This window comes from Anthonomus grandis, chromosome 15 (genome assembly GCF_022605725.1).
Source record: "Anthonomus grandis grandis chromosome 15, icAntGran1.3, whole genome shotgun sequence".
Classification (NCBI taxonomy): domain Eukaryota; kingdom Metazoa; phylum Arthropoda; class Insecta; order Coleoptera; family Curculionidae; genus Anthonomus; species Anthonomus grandis.
The window spans coordinates 10600523-10626662 of record NC_065560.1 but is presented as its reverse complement, the minus strand read 5'-3'; the positions used below and the strand labels follow the sequence as shown (position 1 = coordinate 10626662).

General features: G+C 33.0%; 1 protein-coding gene across 2 annotated transcripts; it reads right to left on the bottom strand.

The window, feature by feature from the left end:
* Positions 1-317: 317 nt before the first annotated feature.
* LOC126744890 (glycerol-3-phosphate dehydrogenase, mitochondrial) lies at positions 318-21002 on the bottom strand. 2 transcript variants are annotated; one of them, XM_050452459.1, is made up of 12 exons: positions 20838-21002; positions 15147-15258; positions 14815-15059; positions 9268-9405; positions 8752-9212; positions 8490-8693; positions 6764-6958; positions 6439-6703; positions 6244-6386; positions 5987-6186; positions 5727-5825; positions 318-731 (listed from the first exon to the last, which is right to left on the bottom strand). In XM_050452459.1, exons 2-12 carry the CDS (start codon positions 15243-15245, stop codon positions 597-599), a joined length of 2184 nt encoding a protein of 727 aa, XP_050308416.1. In that variant the 5' UTR covers positions 15246-15258; positions 20838-21002; the 3' UTR covers positions 318-596. The 2 variants fall into 2 exon arrangements, with proteins under 2 accessions (XP_050308416.1, XP_050308415.1); XM_050452458.1 differs by lacking the exon at positions 5727-5825 and adding an exon at positions 5573-5674.
* Positions 21003-26140: the final 5138 nt, after the last annotated feature.

The following is a 26140-nucleotide window of genomic DNA, read 5'->3' as shown; positions in this document are numbered from 1 at the left end:
TTGTTAACAGATTTTCAATTTTTATTACAAAATATTTAATGGCAATTTAAATAACGATATAGGAATTTATTTCGAATATTAGATTTGGAAAGTTTTCTACAAGATGTCACAAAAATTAAGTCTATTAATTTATTTCTAGTGTGTAAAGCCGTTGGTTTTCTCGAACCAAACTCTATTTGTATGTATTGTTTATATAGAGTTTTAAATGTTTACTAGTTTGTTTATATTAATTATTATTGTTTTGTGTTGAAAGGCAATTAAATCTTATATATTTTTTGTATTAAGTCATATTTTTTTGTATCAATAAAACAATAATATATTTCAGTTGAATCGCAGTTTATTATTGTTTAACCACTTATTCTTTACGTCACAATCTATTCCCTAAAGTTCCAAATAAATAATGTTTATAACAAATAAAAACAACAAAATTTCCTACACTCCAAATTCCATTGAAATCAATTTCCTATATGGTGTATTGCAGTTATCAAAAACTATTAATTTTATTCGATAAAATGGATATTACCTTAAATAATTTAATATTTACATAAGTACAATAATATGATTTGTACAAAATGACTGACTTAAACACTTTATGTTTACAAACCACCACCACTTCTCTCGACGGAGATATTCTTTTTCAACATTTCCCTTTCGTGCTTCTGTTCTTCTAGCTCTGCCATTCTAGCAAATCTCGAATATGTGACATGACCGGACTTGATCGCTGACATCATCTACAAAAAAGTTTAATGGATAAATTACGATTTTAAATTTGATAAATAATAAATAAATTAGGTGCGAGGTTTTTGTTTGAACTATTATACTAGTCCGCTGACGTTGGCTGTTAAAGCATGCTGACAGCTACAGTTTAATAGGGTGATGACTGCTAAAGGTAGTAAGGAAAAAAAGGTTCTTAGCAGTGCTTGGCGTAGTGCGATATTTTTAGTTGGTTTTAGTATAACGCGAGTTATTAATAGTTTGAAAATTTGTCCCAATAAGTATAATTTCTGTTATATTCAGAATAAAACCTTTAATTAAAATCTAGCAAGTTCATGTTCCTGGCATAAAACATCTCTAAGAGTATATGTTTTTTCAAATGTAACAATCTTAATAAGAAATCTAGTTATAAATTAATTCATTAAATGATACAGAGTACTAACGAAGGATTACCAATTTTTATACGTATGTAAAATATTAAAAAACAACATATCAAAAGCTGGGTAACCGAGGTATAAAGGATTCTTTAGGAAACACAGTCTAGATTTATACTAATGAGTTTCCTTAAACTATACAATAAATGAAAATACTGCCTCGAAAGGGCAAACAGGTGCTACCTTATTTACTATATTCTTTTTGAATCTGTTTACTCTTATCAAGACGCCTTGGATATTAGCAATTTTTCAGTGGGATTAACTGATGTTCCTTTTCATCTCCGTACAAAAAGGTAGAAGTCCTCCATATTATATACTTCAATAAGTATGAAGAATTCCTGATAGTATTCTCCATACTTATTGAAGTATTGTTTTGTACAGGGTAGGCAAATAAGCGAGGTAAGCGACAGTATCTCAGGCCCTGTACATCTAGTAATAATATTAGTTAATATAGTAATAATTCTGGAAATTATTTTCAAGTTTTGGTTTCGTAAACGTTAAATAAGAAAAATGTTTTTTTTTTCGAAAACTTATTATTTATATTAGCCTATACTTTTGATAATACAGGGTGTAACATAAGTGATGACTTTAATTTGAAGGGGTGATTCCTTGTCATATTTTAAGTAAAAAAGTTCATATAAACATATGTCCGGAAATGCTTCGTTTTCGAGATACAGGGTGTTACACTTTTTTTTTAAATCGATTTTTTATTAATATCTCATAAACGCATTTACCGAATTTGTTGAAATCTTTGCATTTTGTTAGTCACTTTATAAGGTACCTTTTGGAATTCTCACATCTGGCCTAGAAATGTCAGGGGCGTGCCCACGGGCTAAGTAGGATGATTTTTTGTAAAAAAAATATCGTTCGGTAAGTATGATATTTCTTTTAAATAAAGCATCTAAAAATGAAACTTTTTTGTCTCTTAAATTTTTTGCGTATAACATCGAATTTTTTGTTTCGTTTAGAAATAAATAATTAAAAATCATATCTCAGCACGTCTCGGGCCTCCATAAAAAAAATAAAATGCTTTAAAATTAACTGAAAAATTACCAGCATGTTTATTATTTAACAACTGAGAAAAAACCTTAAATAATCATACTTGACAGAAAACAAAAATTAATAAGATGCTATTTTTGATGTTTAAATTTTAATGCAATGGCGTCGCAAATGGTTACCTATTTAAAATTTATTTGTTGTTTATGTACGCCACCATTTTTTTTGTGCGAGATATTTGTACAAATTTAAGCAATTAAAAATACGATCGCTTAATTTTTGTGAAAATTAATAAAAACTTACTTTAGTTTTAAATATCATCAAAACTTAATTAAATCAAATGCTCGATATGAGAACCACGACTGTCAATACAAGCACGCAATCTTCTTCCCATCGACTGGCGCACACGTTCGAAAATTCCTGGTGTGTTGCGTATGATATTAGAAGAGTTTACAATCCGGTTTCTCAAATCGTTTTCATCCACAACTGGCGTCGCATAAACAAGCGATTTCAGATATCCCCAAAAGAAATAGTCCAGAGGATTCAGGTCTGGAGATCGTGCTGGCCATGGCTGAGGTCCCCCCCCGACCTATCCATTGCTGAGCAAAAGTATCATTTAGATAGTTTCGAGCGACAAGACTAAAATGAGCAGGTGCACCGTCGTGCATAAACCACATGGTATTTCTTGTTGCTAGTGGTACGTCTTCTAATAAATCTGGCAATATTTCTTCTAAAAATTGTCTGTAAGTATCACCATTCGGCCTAGGAGGGAGAAAGTGCGGTCCGATAAGATGATCACCGATAATTCCGGCCCAAACATTCACGGAAAACTGCTGTTGAAATCCACCTTCTCCAATGGCATGGGGATTTTCAAAGTCCCAAAGATTGGGACTTTGAAAGATTGAAGAAGGTTATTGTGGAAGTTTCTGATGGCTTCCCATGAAAAACAGGCCTCATCTGTGAAAAGAATTTTAGCCGTAAAATTTGGGTTCTGGACAGTTTGTTGAAGAAACCACTGGCAAAACTCTAATCGTGCAGGAAAATCTGTTGGCAGCAGTGCTTGCACCAGCTGAATGTGGAATGGGTAAAGTAAATTTGTGTGCAAAACCCTCCAAACACTTTCGTGGCTGATGTTAAACTGTAACGATAATCTTCGCGTGCTAGTTGACGGATCGTCTTCCACTGCCTGCAGAATTGCTTCCTCTAGTTGTGGCGTCATTATTACCCTCGGTCTACCAACGCTCTCAGCATGAGCATTGACAGATCCAGTCTCACACAGACGGGCATGGAGTCTTATGAAAGTTCTTTCTGCTGGACTTGGTCTATCGGGAAAGCGTTCGTGATAAATTCGACGGGCTTCTGCACCATTTCCATTTGCAAGGTCATACAAGAAATGCATTTGAGCTAATTCGGCGTTATTCATAGTTATCTGCACAGTAAAACACATTCAACCAACAGAACCCAGTACCTGGTAAATGTTAATGTAAGACATAGGAATGTTCTTATCAGAGAAATTTTTATACATACCTGCATAAATATGTAGTATTCCCAATAAAATCAATTTTGAAGCATTTTTAGGTTTTTTTTATGGAGGTCCGAGACGTGCTAAAATATGGTTTTTAAAATTTATTTCTAAACGAAGCAAGATACGAAAAAAAATTAAGAGACAAAAAAGTTTCATTTTTAGATGCTTTATTTTAAAAAAATATCATACTTACAAAAAATGTACCGGGCGATATTTTTTTTACAAAAAAATCATCCGACTTAGCCCGTGGGCACGCCCCTGAAATTTCTAGGCCAGATGTGAGAATTCCAAAAGGTACCTTATAAAGTGACTAACAAAATGTAAAGATTTCAACAAATTCGGTAAATGCGTTTATGAGATATTAATAAAAAATCGATTTAAAAAAAAAGTTTCAACACCCTGTATCTCAAAAACGAAGCGTTTCCGGACATATGTTTATATGAACTTTTTTACTTAAAAAATGACAACGAATCACCCTTAAAATTAAAGTCATCACTTATGTTACACCCTGTATTATTAAAAAGCATTGGCTCTAATGGCGACAGACTCCTCAGAAACAACTATTTTTCATTAATTTAAGGAATTCATATGAGAGTTAGGTTTTAATTTGTAATTCAGGTTTAAACCGAGTTATTTGGGAGCTTTAATAACTTTTAGATTGAAGTGCTAATGGAAACATTATCCGCGTCTATATCTCTGAATTGCACCAAGCATTTCACCAAGTCTAGATTTCTTTAATGTCCAAGCAATAGTTTTTTGCAAATCTACAAGAATATCATGTGACCCTTGTGACCTCTCTCAAAAGATCGATATTTAGTAAGTAATTGATAGAAATGAGAAAGAGTGTCGGGCGTATCTATTAATTAAGAGTATCTGATGATGTGCCCTTTATAGACACTTTTTAAGTCCTTTCAAAGAGATATGACTTATATCCCGTCAAGCACTTATACAGTGTGTCCCAAGATGAACGAATTTATACGTAAAAATGACAAAAAAATTTGTAGTTGTAATTTGACCGTTTGGCATTCAGCCCTCCTTGATTAAAAAATTAAATTTAACATACTTTAATTTTTTTTAAATTAAGCATTTTCTAAATTTTATGAGTAGGTAAAGTAGTATTTTTAGGCAAGATACAAAAAAAGTTTATAAAAAAAAGTTGTTTAAAATGCAAAATTATACCCGAATACCGAATTTCATAACCATAGGCCTACTTTGATTTTTACGTTTTGTGTACCAATAAATTTTTTTATTAATATTTATTTATTAGAAAAAAGCTAATTAATTTATTTATATAATAGTTGTTAAATCACTGATCTAAGAGTTACAAACCATCCTCAAAATATGTTTGTAATTAAATGTACATAGTACGTCTAATTTAACAAGAAAATTTATTATATAATTATAACAAAAAAATTCTACCGAACATAAAAAGAATTAGTCCAAGGATAATTTTCAACGGTCAAATTTCAACCCCAAAATTTTTTGTCATTTTTACGGATAAATTCGCTCATCCTGGGACACACTGTATATCTTAGGAGTTTAATTACTATATCCCTATCATATCCATATTTACTGATAGAAAAAGATTCTTTTTACTGATAGGGAAGTCTAAATAATAAATAGTAAAGTCTAAACCAATTTCAAGACCTAGATGTGCATTATGTCGCCTTTAGATCTAGGTGACTGTTACTACACATTAATTGACGTATACAAAGCACATGTATAACCTTATCTAATATTATCAGATACGTGCATTTCTATTTAAAATGCCAAAACTAAAACTAAACAAATAGTCGCCAAAAAGAAAACAAAACAAAAATCACAAAAAATAGGATAAAAAAGCAAATAAAAGAAAACTGAGTGCATGGGAACAGCAAAATCAATTCTCACTACTCCAATTCACCTGTAAATACTCATCAAGCTCCACCTGTCCGTTCATGTTTGTGTCGATTTCTCTTAAAATTTCGTGTAACTCCTCCCCGGGAACTTCTTTGCCGTCTAACTCCTATAGAAATGAGAAAAACCCGCGTTAAAAAAATCAAGTTTTTTCAACTTACTTGTAAATAGTCTGCCATTTCGAGTTGACCATTGAAAGTTAAATTTATGTCCCTTAAGAGAGTGTGAATCTCTTCGTCTGTTAGTTTCATACCAAGAGACTAAAAACCAGATTTTTGTTATTGTTAATTATATATCATATCCTAAATAATTGTGAGCTTAATTATAAAATTATGTTGTCAAATCTGGATATTTAAGTTGATCTCAATAAATAGTGTGTGCATGAATAATCGAAGGAGCTAACGACAAAACTCACTCATACCTTAAGACTTCGTCTAATATCGTTAATAGAAACATAACCCTTTCTATCTTTGTCAATAATTTGGAACCTCTTAATATAAAGCTGAATTTCTTCTTTGCTCAAGTTAATGGGAATCTTGTCCCTACTCGCCCTGTTAACGTTTTGACCCATCTCATTTTGTAGAAACTCAGTTGCTAATTTTGTTTGTTTCTTTTTCTCATCTGTAATAAGAGATAACGTTTTAGTAAATGATATAATTTATTTTAAGTACACGTTACCTTCTGACCAATTCAACTCCTCAGCCATAATATTAATGATATCAGGAAGTGCCTCTTGAGCAGCTTGTACGTTTAAGAAGGCCAATCTTACTCTCCTAGCAATCATATCTATGGCGGTCATAGCGTATTCCCGACAACCATACCTAAAATGCTAATATTTAGAATCCGGAACAGTTTAGCTTCATATTACGTTACCTGACTTCTGCGTCTATATAAGGAAATTCTGGATGAATTTTTTTACCAATGATAGGCCACCTTTTGCCGGTCAAATTGGCCATTTTAGCCACTGCGAAAGCTCTGTCTCCATAGCTCTTAGCCAGATGTTGAGCCACTTCGCATTCCAAGCCAAAATCTTGCACTAGCCTGATATACATAGTTGGAGTCCATTCGTGGGCTCCTTCTAATAATAAACCGTCTGTTTGGGACTTCTTTTGTGAGCAAATATCTTCCAATTTGCACGCTAAGGTAAAAAGTAACATTTTTAAAACATATATTTTCGATTCTATATATAGCAATATACCAGCAATTGCTGCATCAATAGTTTCCTCAGCCATGGATCTATAAGTGGTCCACTTTCCGCCAGCAATAGTAACTAAGTTCGAATCACTTACATGGACAATGTGATTTCTTGCTAAAGATTGAGTATCTGGCTTATTTGGATCAGATACTAATGGCCTAATGCCACTCCATGCTGATAGAACATCACCTCGTCTAACTGTAAACAGTTAACTGTTAGTAATCGTATCTAGTAATGATATTCGATGTAAGATACGCAGGTGGTGTACTCTTGATTGCATTCGACTGGGACAATGATAAACAACCTTCATGAAAATTCATACCAAAGAGAATTATTAAGTTAATATCAAAAAAACTAACGTAATCCCAAACATAGATAAACAATGTATAATAACAATAAATGCAATGAAATAGAACAGGTAAATGAATATATATATACTAAGGCCAGGGTATAAAAGCGAATAAGGATAACCTGGTAGTCGAACTAACATGAAGATGCCACATTCAAAAGACTTCTATGTTTAAAAAAACCAAAAGATAGGGCACTTTTCAGAATTCACCATTAATTCACGGGTTGAAATAACCCGTTAATCAACAAAAAAAATTCGGTAGATCTCAGGTTGCCGTTCGGTTACTTAAACATTCGGAAACGCTTCGGTTGGTTTTCCTAGAATTTTTCTAACAGTTTGCAGCTTTAATAATATCCATTTCTGTTTATATTTATATTTTTTTAATTTTTCAAAGCAAACCAAACAAACTTTGGTTGCATTTTCCATGAAAACATTGAAAGGTTGCCACTGATGTGATGTTTAAGAAACTAAAAACCAAACAAAAACGACCCAGTTCCATGGTAAGGGTCTCAGTTTTGTGGCTTTTATAGTCGGCACCTTAGAACATTGAATTTGTCATGTGTATTCAACCAATAAACAAACAAAATTTTAAAAAAAAGTGTAGTAAAGTTTTATGTTATTCTTCTACTATTCTCATTCGACCATCAAAGTAAAGTTAAAATACCCACAAAAAATCGAAATGAAAATTGAGCAACAACAAATTTAACAAAACTAGGCCGTAAAAATGCAAAACTAGGTTAGGAATCCTAGGAAGAATCTATTTGACCGAGATTCCGCCTTAAAATCCCGGTTAATTCGATACCTCGTCGGTCGCAACCAGCTGATTTCACCGGTTAATTTTAAAAGGTGGGATTTTTTGTACCGAGTTAATTCTAAAACGCCTCGGTTATTGCCGGTGCAATCCGGTGTATCCACCGGTGAATTCTGAAAAGCGCCCATACCTATACACTTTAGAATTATTAGTAATTTGATTATTGTATATCACCGGTGCTAACATACGGAGCGCCAACATGGACCTTCAGAAAATTACATTTGGACAGAATCCATAAAACTCAGAGGGCTATGGAGAAACACATACTAGGAATATCCCTCAAAAGATAAAATAATGTAATAAGTGGACAAGAATGAAAACCAATGCAGTTAAAGCTATAGAAAGAGCAGCATCACTAAAATAGACAGGCCGTACCGAACATATAACAGACGATCGGTGGCATTGAGAAATTAAAAAATGGCGCCCATACGAAGGCAAAAAGATAGAAAAGATAGAAAGATGATGTAGTCAGAAATGCCTGCCTGATGTGATAAAAAAAAGCTTAAAATTAGATAGAGATTAGGCTAGAATGAAGAAAAGAAATGATGTACATAGTAAGTAAGATATACCTTCAACATCAGGGTTCAAATAGTTCTTGACTTCTTCCAAAATGAACATGATTTCGTCCTCAGTAGGCTTGGGATTGTGAGTAACTTGACAGGGAAGATCAGTGGTACCAGCAATAGTATGCTTCTGCCACGGAAGGAAGAAAATAACTCTTCCATCGCTAGTAGCGGGATCTAGAAGACCCATTTGTTCAGGACTGTAGTAACCTAAAATATAACATTTGTTTATTTTTCGGAATATCTTTTAATAATTATTATAATAGACCTGGAAGAGTGATATGCACCCCACTACTAGGTGAACAGATTTCCTTGACTTTTGGATTATCCATCTTCCTTATACTATCGGTGAAAGGTCCGGTGGCATTAATAACACATTTGGTAGGTACTGACCATGTTTTCCCAGTCATTTCATCCCTGCAAGTAACTCCGCAAATCACCTCTCTGCCTTCACTATTTTTTTCTTTAAGCAAACTAGTGACTTTGACGTGATTAGCTACAGTAGCACCCATTCGGGCAGCTGTAATTGCTATAGCTAAGTTCATTCTAGCATCATCTTGCTGACCATCATAATAAACGATTCCTCCACAAAGGGCGTTTCCTTTGAGCATGGGGAATAGTTCCAAGGCATTCTTTTTCGAGAGATAGTAAGAACTTTTCAAGGTTTTGCCACCTGCCACCAAATCATACATTTTAATGCCGAACCAGAAGTATGGAACTTGCCACCAACTAAAATTTATAAACATAAGTGGAGATCATGAAATTAAAATGGTAGATTACTTACGTATATACAGGCAACATAATGGGTAACGGGTGTGCTAGATGAGGAGCTTGTTCCAGCATTGCCGCTCTTTCGTGAAGTGCCTCTTTTACCATTCTATATTGCTCGTAATCTAATTGCATAATGGCTTTCTGGAGATATCTAAAAGGATTTTTTTCAAGAGAAAAATCATTTAATTTCATTGTTTCTGCTTTGGTTTTAACTTAAAAAACTAAAATCATTATTAAAACGAGGCTTAAATGGTAAAACAATTGTTGATTATTGTAAGTCTGCCAAGATTGTGTAAGCTCTTTGCGTTCTAAAAATTGGCAGATTGGGATCTGTATAGTCTAACTACTCGTTACTGTAGAACAGCTTTAACCTATTATACGTTAAGGAAGAAAAATTGAATAGAATAAACTAAGACAATTAATTCGATTCATCGTTTTCAAAACATTTTCTTTCATCTGAGCGGAATAGTCCAAACGTGAAAAAAAATTGTTTTCTTTATTTAACATACAGGGTGTTCATTTGAAAACTTCCCACCACGGATTTATCGAAGACCACGGTTTAAAAAAAAACCGCCGAAATACGTCAAAAGGTTTGTCAAGGGGGGCAACTTTCTAACCTAAAATTACTTTACCCCCTTTCACCCTCTGCCCCCCAGGGTCATCCCCTTAAAAATTTTAAATGGCAAGGGGTATCGAGTAATAGCTTGTTTAAAAGGTCTTTCGAAGTCTTTTATTTTGACGTTTGATTTTTTTAAATCGGTCGATTTGTTTTCGAGAAAATTAGAAAAATCTTTGTTTATATTAATTTGTTCAGATACAAAACAAAAACATGAAAATATCAGTTTTTATTTCAATAAGTGTTGAAAATGTTGCCCGTTTTTGGCCAAACAATTATATAAGCAATGTTCAAATTCCTGACGGACATTTTCAAAAACACGTTGTGGGATATCATGGCAGCTGTCGATGATGCGTTGACGAAGTTCATCCAAACTTTCAGGTTGGGGAGTAAACACAATAGATTTCAAATGACCCCATAGAAAAGTCTAACGGCGTTATATCGGGAGATCTAGCAGGCCATTCTATAGGCTCCCTTCGCCCTATCCATTTATCTGGAAACTCGTCGTCTAGCCATTGCCGAACGGGAAGAACATAGTGAGGAGGAGCGCCGTCTTGCTGAAAATATATTTCAGCGGTTTTTTTTTTAAACAGTGGTTTTCGATAAATCCGTGGTAGGAAGTTTTCAAATGAACACCCTGTATATAATCACTAAAGTATATCATTAAAAAATTCTTCAACAGAGTAATAGGTCTTAGCAGCAAGCAATCTCTTTAAATGTTTTTTGAAAATCCTAGGCGAAGTTAAGTTTTTAATAATGATAGGCAGATGATTAAAGATAGAAATACTGTCGTAAAAAAATTATTTTTTTGTTAAAGCTGAAGTAGGTCGAGGCAGGTGCAAAATCATCTGATTCCTGCTTGGTTATCGAGCACTCCTGACCAGGAACTTTTCTCTGTACTTATAGATTATGCAAGCAGTCTCAAGAATATACAGACATGGGAGAGTTAGTATTTTATCTTGGTGAAATAGAGAACGGCATGAATCCCGGGGGTTAGTCCCACATATCTATTTGAATTCATATTTATTTGAATAAAGTAACTGCTTGCACTGCCTGAAGCGATACCCTACGGAACAATAAACGGACTTGCCAATTTTTGGACCAAGTTCCTGTACACTGATCCTGACAGCATAACAACCAGATGTTAGCTTTTTGGCAAGAAGATTTACATGTGTGTCAAATTTGAGATCTTTGTCTATGAAAATTTTAAGAAATGTGCTGTCAGGGTTAATCTGAATTGGATCACCATTTATCGAAACATCTTTAAGATTACATTTAAAACATAGCAATTTAGTTTTTGTTGGATTTTATGTAAGTAAATTAGAGTCACACCATCTTAAGATCCTCCAGGATGATCTTATGGAGAGAATCTGAGTCAAGAGCCTGCCACAAAACTGTCGTATTATCTGCAAATATAATGAAGACACCGCGAATAGAGAGACCAACCAGATCATTTATGTAATGCAAAAATAGAACTGGGCCTAAGACTGAGCTCTGACGCACTCCCCATCTAATAAAGCTATATTCTGAGTATTTTGACCCAACCAAAACCCATTGCCGTCGACCTCGCAGGAATGAAGAAAACCATGATAGAGGAAAGCCTCTAAAACCATAGCGGTGGAGCTTCCGCAGCAGAATGTGATAACTAACACAGTCAAAAGCTTTTGACCGATCACAAAAAACAGCCGCCGAAACTCCCCCGCCATTGATATAAGAGTACAAGACCTGAAGAAGATGGTATACAGCATCATTTGTATTAGTTTTCTCGCGAAAACCGAACTGACACTTAGAACTAAGGATGTTATTTCAAGAATAAAAGACAGCATACGAGTTCTCACCAGTTTTTTTATGATTTTTAACATGGTGGATAGAAGTGATATTGGCCGGAAATTAGAAGCATTCTCCATGTCTCCTTCTTTGTGAATTGGAATGACTTTGGCTGTTTTAAGACAAGAGGGAAATGTTCCTGTTTCCCATGACTGGGTAATTGCTTTTACCAGGACCGTTAAGGCTAAATCAAGAATAATCTAAAGGGAACTACACAAAGTCTCGGTCTCAAAAGTATTTATTAAAATTAATTTTGTAGTTCCTTTTAGATTATTGAATATATGTCTCTTTGAGAAAATGGACGACTTCTTTCAATTTGAATCAGGAATATTGAGAAGAATGTTTGCAGATATGCCATCCTTACCTGAACTGTTTTTGTTTTTCATCGATTTTAAGATGCCTTTTAATTCTGTCAGATCAGTTTGAAAAAACAAAGAGGAGTCTGAAACGTTGACAGCTGAAAAGTAAGTCATTGGATCTAACGATGGAGTCAAACGTTGTTGGAGATTATCTGCTATACTGCAATAAAAGTTGTTAAGCGCGTTTGGGGAAACATTGGGAACGGAAGCAGGGCAATGAGAATTTTTATTGCGTATGTCGTTTATAATATTCCAACATTCCTTCTGCAAATTTTGGGACTTGATCAGCCTGTTAAATATTATTGTAATAATAATAATAAAAATATTAAAATAATATTGTTCCTTGGAGAGTCTTATTAAGCGACGAAATATGAAGCGATATTTGCAAAATACTCATTTAAATAAAGAGATGACGTATATTTCCTGATGGTATGGAGCGAACGAAAAATTTTTGAAAAAATAGTAAACCACTTTTTTTACACACGTTTTTTGCGTTTTATCTTTTTGATAGGAAAAGCTTCATTAAACAAGTCAACAACTCTATTGTGTAAAGCAGATATAGGGTCATGAGATTCAAGAATTGTGTCCCATTTAGAAGAGGCGCATAAATTGTTAAATTGTTTGTAATTTGTAGTGCTAAAAACTCGGCCAAAATGTGATAGAGATTTTGCTTGCTATTTAGGTTGTAAAAAAATTGCTTCATGGTCGAACAGTGCAGCATTTTCAACGTTACATATAGTGATCTCAAAATAATAGTTAAAGCACATATAGTCAATAGTACTCGAAGAAAATCAATCAATACGTGTCGGCGATTTAACATGCATTTGTAAGCATAACACTCAAGCAGAAAAAAAGAAACGTGTAAGTGGATATCTTTTTTAAAGTTCTGCAAGTTGAAATGTTCAGGAAAGACGTGATTTGAGAGTTGATGTCGAGTAGATTTTACATGTATAGCTCTAGATGAAATAATATGGGTCAGTTCCGAAGACTTTAGCGTGATGTAAAGATCCGTGATATGATGATGACTTTGAGCCTCGTAAAGCGTTTGAAGCTGTTGCAGTATATAATGCTTTTCCGTTTTACAAAGAGCCTCAGAAAAGAAACAAAATGAAGTTTTGGAGAAGCCACTTTTACTAGTCCCGCTACATGATAATGCCAAGATATATTTCTTTCGACCTCGACACTTAAGAAGCAAATTCACGAAGACTGCTTCAAAGTAATGCCGGACATAATAAGGCTTGGGGCGGTAGATACAATCCTTCTTTTAAATAGAGCACTCTAGAATTAGTCTTTTTGAACCTCTGGAAATTGTGTCCATCAATGACAACTCAAATGGATCGATTCTCGAAGAAGCTTCCAAACCAAGCAACGAGAGTTGGTGGCAAACTATAAGATTAAAAATACATTTTGTTGAAGAGGGTTTCGTAGACCCTATCGAATACCTTTGAAATATTGAGCTATTCCCCGAAATTCACCATATTACACATATTATATGATATATATAATTTGCATGTACATATTAGCAACATAAATTGAAAATTACAAAGGTGAAATTATTAACACTGAAGCAAAGTGAGCTCAAAAAAGCTCTTTTCCAAATTTTGGTATAAGTGTTATTAACAATACATGAAATGTTTAGTAGCGGATTTAAACAAAGGCTTTAAAAAAAATACCAAATTTAAAAAAATACCATTCATGCCGGGTGAGTTACTTTAATTAAAAAATTATTTTACTTAGGATGTCAGTATAGAAGAGAGAAAATACTAAAAGCCTCATTGCTCATTGAAGCCTCACGCCTTATTGCATATACTCTACTATTTATGTAAAAATGTAATAGCTCTAATGATGTTCAATCAGGTTCATTGAAGTGTTATTTTTAGCTCGCCAGCAGTTACCAATAAAATATTTTCCTCCTTTGCGTTTTTTCTCCGCATGCTTTGTGTAGTTCCTAAGTTTCCTGTAATACTGTACATGCGCTTCTGATTTTGATATTTGATATTTCTTGAGAGCCTCGTCTCTTAGCTTAATCAAAGTTTTTATATTGTCAGTAATCCATAGATTAAATGGCTTTTCAACTAGATATCTATATTTAAGTGATGTATACTTATTCAGTGGTGTAAGATTATTAATAAGTATATTTACTTTATGTCAGTTTGTAAAGTATTGTACAAGTCATCCTATTGGATCAATTGTCTTTACGCAATGAAATCAGGAACAGTTATATTATTTTAGTCCCTAAATAATACCCTTTATCTTGTGATTAACTATTTTAGTCTTTGGGAACAGACAATATATGAATTATTATTCGTTAAAGATTAAGATACTGCTTTAGACTAAGAATGAATAGATCATACATTCTGGATGTCAATAATCATATTGAGAAGGGTAAATATAGTTGACTTTAAATTTACATATAAACCACTATCAATATTACTTTAACTATTTAGACGGATCTAAGCTTCAGCAATCTTTGTAGAGAATTCTTTTCTTTATTTTATGGGATTTTTAGCTGAGTAGTCCCCTTAAAAGGTAAAGATCCTCAGATTCTTATGATTATAATTATTAGCTAGACAGAAAAACACAAGAAATTCGTTATTACTGACATAAAGAAAAACGACGAACGATATAACCAAATATCTTTTTTCATTTTATTTCGGCTAAACAGTTTTATGGTTAACAAATTTTAAGAAGAATCTGTTTATGTAATGACGAAAACAAATGTTGACGAAAAAACCTAAATGCGTTAAAAATATATTACCTTACACCTCCATGGATTAACTTAGTACTCCTACTACTAGTTCCGCTAGCAAAGTCATCAGCTTCAATAAGGGCCGTTTTTAAGCCTCTAGTAACCGCGTCTAGGGCGCATCCCGCACCGGTAGCTCCCCCTCCTACTACAATAATGTCAAACTTGTCAGTTTGTAGGGATTTAATTTGTTCATTACGCGTCGGCAGCGGGCGCTTCAGTCTTTGGGAGGATTTTTGGGCATTTACCGAGGGCCACTAAAAGGTTTTATTCATTTTGTAGACATATTCATTGTATTATTTTAATAGTTTAAGTTTTATTTTTATATACTTTTTAACACTTACGTTTTCATTTTGTTCTTTAAACAATAGGTATGTGGCTAAACCAGCTCCGGCGGTGCCCGTTAGTCCTAGTACAGCAATTTTACCAACTTTGGCTGCCATTTTGCTAATTATTCTGAAAACAATTAAGAATAATAAAACATTTTTTAGCATCTTATGTGAAATTTTAAATCTAAATTAATTTAACATTATAATTTTGTAAAGTTTTTAAAATAATTGCTTTTGAGAGTTAGGTAACCTAAAAGTTTATTTTGAATTCATTTTTGTACTTGACATTCTTTGTCAAAAAATTGAACAAACAAATGGCACGTTTTGAAGTAATAATGGTTGGAATTATGGGAGAAAGACCTCAGTATCTACTGTGAGTCAAAAAAAACATGAGAAAATGTGATGTGTAATTTTATTTCAAACAAAATAGTTCTTATTAACATAAGGCCCAAATAAGCTTCGTTTGCAAGATACACGGTGTTATGAAAAAAAATTCTTGTTAATAACTTTAAAATGGTTCTGCTCATTTTAATTAAGTTTCTTTAACGAAGTTAATTAACAGCATTTCAAACCAGTTATAATCATTTCAATTAGCTCAATTCATTTTTTTGTTTTTTTTTTTGAATTCGAATAATCTTCAACAATATCCAAGCAGTCAGAATCAGTTATTCAGTAGAATTAAGGCTAAGTGGAGAGAGACTGAAACTGTTATAGATCTTGCCAGGAAGAACTGCCATTACTTGATAAAAAGCTGAAAATCTGAACCTCTTAGTTTGCTCTGGATAACACACTTCATAGAGCGGCTATAACGAAATTGTTAGAAGAAAAAGGGGCACCGTTATAAAATTCAATTACTTGAAGCTACTAGAAGATGATTTAGACCGCAGAAAAGAGTTTTGTCGGACAATGGTCAAAAGAATTTATAATAAAAAGTAAATAAGTATAATTTTAAGTACTGGGCTCCTGAAAATTCCCTCTGGTTTAGGCAAAATCATTATTTATGAAAAGGTGAATGTATGGGTAGAGAATCTTAATAACAGAGTAATAGAACCTATTTTCTTTCTTTGACGGGATTCCTGATGAAAATAACTCAGATAAGCCAAACCAAACGCTATGTTTTCAACAGAATATTCACTTCCTTACTATACGGTAATTGTTAGAATACTCCTATAAAATGAATACTTTATTTAACCATCAGTTGATAGGCAGACGTGGGTCGATCAATAGAGTGGCCGCCTAGATCACCCGGTTTTAATTTATTGGACTTACTTTCTTTGTGTTTCTCTGTCAAAAATAAGATGTACAAAGAAAAGCCACACATGATAAAATAAATTTTAAGAATGTAGAATGCAAGTTATAATTTAATACAATTTATGTTGCAATAAAAAGTTATACATATATATATTAGGGAAGACTGCGGGATTTTGTGTTTTCACGTATCCAAAGTAAGTATTTGCTATATTTCTTATGCATGTGTAAATGAGTCTGTATGTGTATTTGGTTAGTTTGTCGGTTTTCATTAGTTAGACCATTAACTTAGCTTTATTTTACTTTGGTTTAAATTTGAAATTCATTTTGTTTGTAGTAAATATGGTATTTAAAAAGTCGTTTGGGGTCAGTTGTAACAGGGACGTTTGTAACGTTTCAACTGACCCCGCCGTTTATTTCTAAAATGAAATAAATTGTAATTGAGTCTGTAGTGTGTTTAGTTTGTTTGTCAGCTTTCATTAGTTAGGACATTAATCTAGTAAATTAATTAGTTTATTTCATTTCAGATGCCCCGTAAAATGGTCCCGAAAACTGATCGTTCAAGTCGAGATATATCTGTATATGAATCTGCATATGCAGAGCTCAAAAATGGAAGTTCGCTACGCTTAGCTGCCGACCAATTTGGGATCTCTCATGTGTCTTTGTTGAGATATAAGCGAAAGAAAGAAGCTGCGGGGAATACTGAAGGTCAACCACCTGTTACAATGGGCTATAAACCTGCAAATAAAGTTTTTAATAAACTTTAAGAAACCGAAATGGTAAAGTACATACAAAAAGCTGCAGACATTTATCAAGGTCTGTCAACCAAAGATATTCGGAGACTTGCGTTAGAATTAACCATTAAATATGATATAGATAAACCGGACACTTGGATTAAAAACGGCATGGCAGGAGAAGACTGGTTTTCCGGTTTTATGTCAAGACACCGTGACTTATCAATAAGAGCACCACAAGCAACCAGCTTAGCCAGAGCAACCAGCTTCAATTGTGCAAATGTTTCTGTATTTTTTAATAATCTTGCCAAAGTTTTGGATCGAGACAAATTTGAAGCAAAGGATATTTATACAACGTAGACGAAACTGGTGTGACAACAGTCCAGAAACCAAATTGAATTGTACCAAAAAGAGGCATGCAACAAGTGGGTGCAATTACCTCACAAGAACGTGGTACACTCGTAACAGTTACGGTGGCAATAAACGCACTAGGCAATTCGATTCCGCCCATGTTTATTTTTCCTCGACTGCGGTTTCAGGATCATTTTATTCGTGATGGTCCACCAGGGTGTATTGGGGCTGAAAACGGGCCAGGATGGATGCAAGAGAAAGAGTTCGCCTTGTTCTTAAAACACTTTCAAAAGCACACAAATTCTTTACAAGCTCATAAGGTTCTACTCACACTGGATAACCACTCATCCCATATTAGTATAGAAGCTCTAGACTACTGTAAAACTCATGGAATAGTAATGCTTTCTTTCCCACCCCACTGCTCGCATAAATGTCAGCCCCTCGATAGAACAGTTTTCGGTCCTCTTAAGAAAGCAATAAACTCTGCTTGTGATGGTTGGATTCGTCACCCTGGTAAACCGATGTCTATATATGATTTACCCGGAATTGTCGCAACATCATTTCCCTTAGCTCTTACACAAAGCAATATCCAAGCCGGATTTAAGTGTAGAGGGATATATCCTTTTAACAGAGATATTTTTACGGAGACAGATTTCTCGCCATCTTTTGTCACAGACAGGTTGCCTCCAATCGAACCTTCAGTTTTATCTGCTTTAGATCCAGGCAACAACCTGAATCTGATAGATCCTACTTTGGAAGATACATTTGATAGTCCTACCTCATTTACGTCTGTTACCAATAGGTTGCCTTCAACCGAACCTCCAAATGATCATCCTAGTTCAAATCCAGGAAACAATCTGACTGTACCAACCTTAGAAGATGAGTTTCAAAACCCAACGCCATCAACTTCTCGGGGCTTAAAAAATTGCGAAATTTCCGAAAACACCCAAAATAACACGTTTTCACCAGAAGTTGTTAGGCCTTTCGGAAAAGCTTCACCAAGGAAAATACACGCAAGAGGAAAGAAAAAAAGGAAGTCAACCGTGTACACCGATACACCGGAAAAGAAGGAAATAGAGAGAGAAGCTAATAAGAAAACACAAAAGGTCAAACGGAATCTGGAAACCGAAAAGAAGGGTCCAAAGAAAATCCCAAAAAAAGCACCCGTGAGAACAAGAAAGGAATCTGAAAATTCTACCAACGACGAAAGTGAATGTTATTGTTTGGTGTGTGTTGAACCATTTAATAAAAGTAAGCCAGGTGAACAGTGGATCCGATGTACTAACTGCAAAATGTGATCGCATGAAGCATGCACACCACAAGAGCTCACATATTATGTTTGCCATAATTGCCAAAGTGACTGACCAAAAATTGAAAGTTAAGTGTTACACATCTATACTATAAGAGCCACCAGTTGTTTTTTGTTTTTAAACTTTTTCTTAAGTTTAATTTTATGTTCCTACGTTTCTGTTTAATGTTCCTCCTCATAAGCAGAATATTAGCTTCTGTTATTTTTTTGTTGTTGTTATGAGGCATTTTTTACAGTTTCTATATGATTTTGAGTCTTTTTTGAATAATAAAAAAAAATAAAAAGAAATGTGTTTTTTTTTTAATCTATATTGCTTTTGTTACAACTATCCCCATAATGTGTTTCAATTGACCCTTGATCAGAGTCGTTTGAAACATTATGCTCCACTACTTATTTTTATTTGCATATTTTTTTTTCGCTTATCTATAATCAAATTTAACTACTAGGTCAAGTATGTCAAGTTTCCAGCTATATGTTACCTATTTTTTGATCATATAGTATTTATCTAGCAATAAAAAAATATTTGTACAAAATGGTTCAATTGACCCCAGTCTCCCCTATTTAATTTGAACTATTTCGTGGGAATGTTGAAAATATGCATAGGCCATTATAAATAAAACATGTGTAAAATTTTCCGAAAACGCAAAATTATATAGGAGGTTCCATTTAAAAAAAAAATATTTTTTTCTGTCAGTTTGTTGTGATACTCTGTATGTTTACATTTGATGTCAAAATATGTCCGATGTGTACAAAAAAAGAAACTCCACTCTTGTATATGTAGGGTAATATTTTAGTACGTTTAAATTTTAAATATTTTCTTATTTATTGTTTACCATGCTGTGTATTGAACCTTTTAAATTTCTCCTGTAAAGATATATTGGCCGTAGATTATTAGGCAAATTAATTTTAAAAGCCCAAGAATTAAATTAAACACTCAAAAAGAAAACAAGGAAGAAACTCATCGTTCTTCTGAAATGTTCGTACAAATTAATTAAATTGCCTTAAAGATTCAAACCATGACTTCAGGTGCTTCAAATAAAGAGCTTTACTTAAAAACCATTAAGGAAACTACAATAGTTAAAATGGTCAAAATATAGATATCTAAAAAAATTGTTAAATACTTAAAACACATAAATAATACCTTTAAAAGTTTGGAACATCAAACTTAATATAGCTCAAAGATATTTAAAAAACTAACTCAACGTGACCATAGACGACATAATAACGTTACATAAATAATATCGTTTATTAAAAAAAAAACTTAGTTTTTATCTATTATAAAATACTCAATGCCGTAATCTACATAAATTTTGCCTTAATAAAACAAGGATGAAAAGATTTCTTATACACTTTTAAAACAATTTTTTAAGACATAATTTAATGAAAATTGGAAAAACCATCTTAGCACAAAAAAATTAAAAATTAATTATTTCTTATAATTTATTGAACTTTTATTGATAAATGCTTTTGAGCGGTCACTAAATTTAAAACTAAAATGTGAATATCAATTAGTTCAGAAAAGCCAGCATTTTTTATATAATAATCACAAAGCAATAAAAGTAATAAAATATAAAAAATTGAGATTTTGCCAAATAGCTATCAAATCGACATTCATATAATTCTAACCGCTAAAAAATATCTTTTTATAATCTTTTCCGTGGCGTGTATAAATTAAATTGCATATGGGTACTGTTTATTTTTAGATAACCCCTAAGTGCACCAGAAAATTGCCAACAAATTCGAGGCCCTATTACGTTATAAATAAATAAATAAATAGCTTTATATACCTTTTATTTTAAGAAACGTTGGCTAAAATTGGATAGGTAAATGTTAATTTAGCTTCATTTAGTTCAAATCTATCTAATATCTATAACACAGATGTATGTATATAGCTCACGGAGCGTGCGGAGCTATACACATCAGTGATCTCTGTAATGCAAAAAAAAATGTGCTTTAAAAATTTGATTACTAAAAGAAGTTAACTCAATGTCATTTGAGGTATTAATGAGGAATCTCATCATGACAATAATTTAACTAAAATTCATAAGAAAAACTAGTATTTACCGTATTTCGCAAGTTGTTAAAAAAAATCCTTAAGCACTAAAACAGGAACTAGACATGGCAAATGATCATTTTTTCGCGGTTATATAAAACCCACATACTATTCTACAATAGCATGGGGAATACGGACTTGGCAAGGCAAAATCGCGAGCTCGTGAATACGCGGAGATACGTCATCCGCGGGAGCTCCCCAGGAAACCACGTTGTCAGATTGATTTAGGAAAAATTCAGATTTAAATTTTGCGTAAAGTTCAAGAGTAAAAACATCATCATAATATGGCCATTAAAACAAATAATCAAAATTTGGTCGAATTATGTTTTAAGTCGAAAGTGGTGGGCGTAGTGCTATATTCAGCCAGAAATAATATAAATCGATTATTTCAGGGCTTAAGTGGTATTTTCATGTTTTGAGAAAAACAATAAAATGTTTGCTTAAAGCCCTTAAACTCTTAATATGGTATTTCTATTAATTTTCATTTATATGTTACGTAATAATGTGTTAACAAAAATAAGTAACTTAGTTTAAAGTAATATTAGAACAAAAAAAAAAAGAACTAAATGATATTCTAACATAAATATATTTTTTTAAATTATGCTTTTCTAAACTACTCCTCCCTTAGCTTGGGTTTCTTAGTTTTTCCGGAAACTTATTACAGGGATATGGAAATCTTCAGGTACCCAGTGATTTAAACATTGTAGAGGAGCTGTTTTTTACTCGAAAATTGGCTCCGTGCTTTCAGGATATGCTGGTACTCAATAAGCAATTTTTTATTTAAGTGACTTTTTGCTATGGTAAAGCCAAATGGAACGGGCTAACATAAAAAAAAAAACGTTTTATATTTTCTGATGCAATTACATAACCTGGAGTTTCAGAGCTATATACATAATGGTTTAAGGTAGACATTCCAAAAGAAGTTTTTTTGACTTCGCGGAACAATTTGTTTCTCAGATTCAGTCGACAGGCATGTTTTCTTATAATACTTATGAGGTCTTCCTTAAAGTTCAGAATCGCATTGGTTTGAGCTTCTTTTACTGTAAACTGAATTCACAATTTCCATTTCAAAACAAGTTCCGTGTACTTATGAATTTTAAAAATTCTATCAAATTTTCTCTTTATCACGCCAAAATCCCCAACGCAGGGTAGAAAGTAATGCCCTTGAATAGGGAAAAAAATGTTCAATTTTATGGAAATGCTTTGTAAGGGCTGAACAGAGTCTGATAATGGCGTTATTCTTTTTATGACCGGGGCAGTTGTCACAAAAAAACTTTAGTTTTTTACATTGGAAGGTATATTGATTTCGAGATAATCGAGCAACAAAAGTATATATTTCTTTGGAACCTTTGTTGGTATGCCAAAAAAATTAATTATTACCTGTTTTTAAATTATGTATACGAAACACAATTACTTTCAGTTAGGTTTTGACAAAGACTTCTTGTGCATTATTGAACAACATTATTGCGTAATTGAACATTGTGCATATAGTCAAATACCAGCCCTACCAAATCAGCACTATCATGACACTCTCTAATAGTATCCTTTAAATATTAGAAACCTTGTTTGGCATTTTTTATGTATTAGAAGTTAGGCAACAGCTAAGCAACCCTCCTAGAGAAAAACTTTATATTTTTAAACTCAACTCTTTATATTTTACACATATCTATTTGAAAACGGCCAAATTTTTAGTAAAATTTTGTGAAAAAAATTTGTAATACTCGTAGCTGAATTCTGTGTGTATGTATAACTGTTGTCTGAGGATATTTAGTTTTGAACATTTAATGATTTTCACATTAAGTCTACTATTCAGATATCCAGATATTGATACTCTTTTCTTTCATAATTACTTTTTTTTTACGGGATAGCTTTTGATATGCCGTAAAAGAATATATTTGTTCATAAATTAATATATTCTGATCTTTTGATATTGCTCGCTTATTATTTTTTCCCCGCTGATCTTTAAGAGTAATATTGGTTATAATAAATGACTTTATTCGCTTTATTCTTCTTTAAATACAGCGTGCCAACTTAAAAAAGCGTTACAATGCACCTTAATTCTAACACGAAAAAAATGATTTAAAGAGACTACTCTTAATTTTGTTTTTTCATTGTCCTGCTCTCTGCGTTTCACGACCAGTTTTTTCTAGGAAGAAATAAGAAAGTATTTTACATATGCTATTCTAGAAAAAAAAGGGCCTATTTACAATTTGTTGCACGAAATAACAGTAATAACGATACATGAAAAGCTTTAGATTACTTTAATATTTATGGTTAATAAGAAAATAATATAACAATACCCCATAATTTAAATCCCGAAGATATAACCAATTTTTTATAGAGCCTGTTGATGCTTTACCAATAGATATTACTAACGATTATATAAAAAAATATAAGCAAGTCCATTCGACAACCAGTTTTAAGTTTGCTTCTTCTTTGGAAATTGTTGTTCCAAGCGCAATATCTACTATTAAATCAATAATTATGCCTGTGGGTCTGATAGCATAACGATCCAAATAAATAAACTCTGTTGCCCAGTTATACAGCTTTTCTTATACATCTTTTTAATGAATGCATTCTGTATGGCCAATTTCCCAAGCAGTATCATTTGTGATTCTCTCTTTGTCCAAAAATAATAAACTCGTAATGTTTTCTGATTTACTAATAATTTTGTTATATGTATGTTCTAAGATCCTGGAAAAAATTATATAGTATAACGTCTATATTTCATTAAGCGTCCCTGATATAGATAAAGTAGCTTCTAAGGGTAATACTACAAGACTGGTTCTACTTGATTACAGTAAGGCATAGGACCCAATAGATCAGAAACTTCTGTGCGCTAAGTTGAGTTTTTTAGGATTTTCTCTTTTGTCTGTTTGTTTTTTTGAGTTATCTATTAGGTAGAACACAGTTCGTGCGGTTTGAGGTTAAGAAATCTTTTTTAAAGCCTTCGACCAAAGGCGTACCATAGGAATCAATTTTGGGACCTTTGCTCTATGTTATGTATTTAACATGTAGATTCTATTATCAATGATTTTATGGTTCAAAGATAGGCGGATTACTTCCAAATCTATACCAGTTTCTCTAAAGGATTGCGGACGAAGCTGTTCTTCGATTGACTGAGTGTTTAGAGTGAGTAGTTAAATTTCATAAAAATATTAAGTTGCGACTAAATTTGTTCAAGTCAGTCGTAATATACTTTGGTCCTGATACTGGGCATCAAATAATTTAGCTATTCATGTATCTTACAGTCCAATTTCAATCGCGAGTAAATGTAAGAATCTCGGCATTATTTTTAATTTGCGATTTCGTAGCCAATTAGCAAGAGTCTTTTAAAACTCATTGCAAAATCTGTACAAAAGTAAAGATATGCTCAAAATACAGTTCAAAAAGGTCTTCTCTCTCCTACTGCATATTGAAATTTTGTGTATGGGCTACCTCTATAGAAGTAACATAAAAAAAGGTTACAACGCATGCAGAATTCTTGTATTCATTTTAATTATAATTTAAGCGTCGATCACGTCAAATACAAGTTAATTGCACTAAAGTGGTTGAATATCTAGGATCGAGAGAGAGTATATTTCGCATGCTGCTATTCTGCATGGAATCTTCTGTAGTGGAACACCTTAGAGAGCGTTTAAGGTTTAGATTTTTCAGTCAATATTGTATCAGACGTCAAAATACTCTTTTAAACGTACCAAAATATCGATAGCTCTCCTTTTCTTGCGTCGAAACAATTTGTTTTATAATAAAATTCTAAATTTCAGTTTGTTAAGTTTTAAAGCAAACATAAGAGTTAGTTAAATGCCCTGCACAGTGCCTCGTTACGTACAAGTGGAACAAGTGACAATGTAATTGACACTATTCAATTAGCTCCGATATGGCAGCGAAGGAGAGAGGCTCCTTAGACAAATTGCAATCATGGTTGTTATCCTACCGCTTTTAAAATGCAATGAAAGTGAATTTTAATTAGTTTTTCACACCCTCGAAAGGCTCTATAGTGGCTTAAGATCGTCGAGCTTATTGTCGTTGTCTCCCTGAATCCAGTTAAGTCCTATCCTGTTTTTAATGAAATCTTCTATTAAAGTGCAACGGCATTACTTCACTAGTTCTGTTGTGAGAGTTGTCTGTGTGAGTATACACTGTTTTGTCAGTTAGCTTACTACTGATTCCACATAAATGTCCATAATAGTCGTACAGTTCATTACAAAGATCTGGTGTGGTTCTCATACCACCAGTAATGTTAGAAGTTGAGCCATTCTTTCTCATGCTCTACTTTTTGCCAAATTGTTATCTAATCTGCTTTACAACTATAGAAGTTTGTAGTGGTAACTTCTATAGTTGTAGCTTTTAGCTTATAGTTGTAGCGTAAGCATTTGTAGTTTGTAAATAATTATATATTAAGTAATAATAATAATAAGCCTTTATTTCCAACAGGCAACTTGCCCAATAACAGGAAACAGTTGCAAAACAATGAAACATATAGTTAAAAAAAACACAAAACAAACCTAAAAGAATGAAAAGAAAAGAAAAAAAGTAGAGTAAAGTAAAGTCACAATCTCAAAAGTTATCCAAAAAATTAGAACAAATAACTATTAATATGATATAAAAACCCAATTATAAAAGTTTAATATATTCAACAAAATTAAATTAAATTAACTGCAATATACCTATTAACTATAACTTAAACACATGGGTCTTAATCCCAAGAGTAATGATCCATCAAGATATCGACATCACATGAACCGGAGAGAAATTTATATTGCACATGTGACAGATCCGATTAAATATAGCGCATATTTTATATAGTGGCAATTTCAACAGGATGTTAATGTGAGGCCTTGGCAGAAAGAATGTTAGGGGATGTCTAGCATTAAGCCTAGGCACCATGAAACGTACACCAGAAAGAAGTACAGGACTATCAATTAATCCATTCAGTAACCCATGCAGGAATTTTACAGAGATCATTCTTCTGAGATGTAATGGATGTAGATTGAAGCGTTTCAATAGTTGCCGATAATCAAACCTTCTAACTGGATATATGCCATCCTGCCTGAAGGCCAAAAACTTAGCAAATCTACGCTGAACAGATTCAAGGAGACCAACATGATTCTGATAGAGCGGGTTCCATATAATGCAGCCAAACTCCAGTTTTGATCTCACAAAGCAACAGAAAAGCAGTCTTAATGTAGATTCCAAAGTAAAATCCTGAGAACGAATTGTTGAAGTTATTGGATTCCGAAGAATTATGAACCCAAGCCTTCTCAGGGCTGACTTGACTATGTTGTTGAAGTGTGAAACGAATGTAAATTCA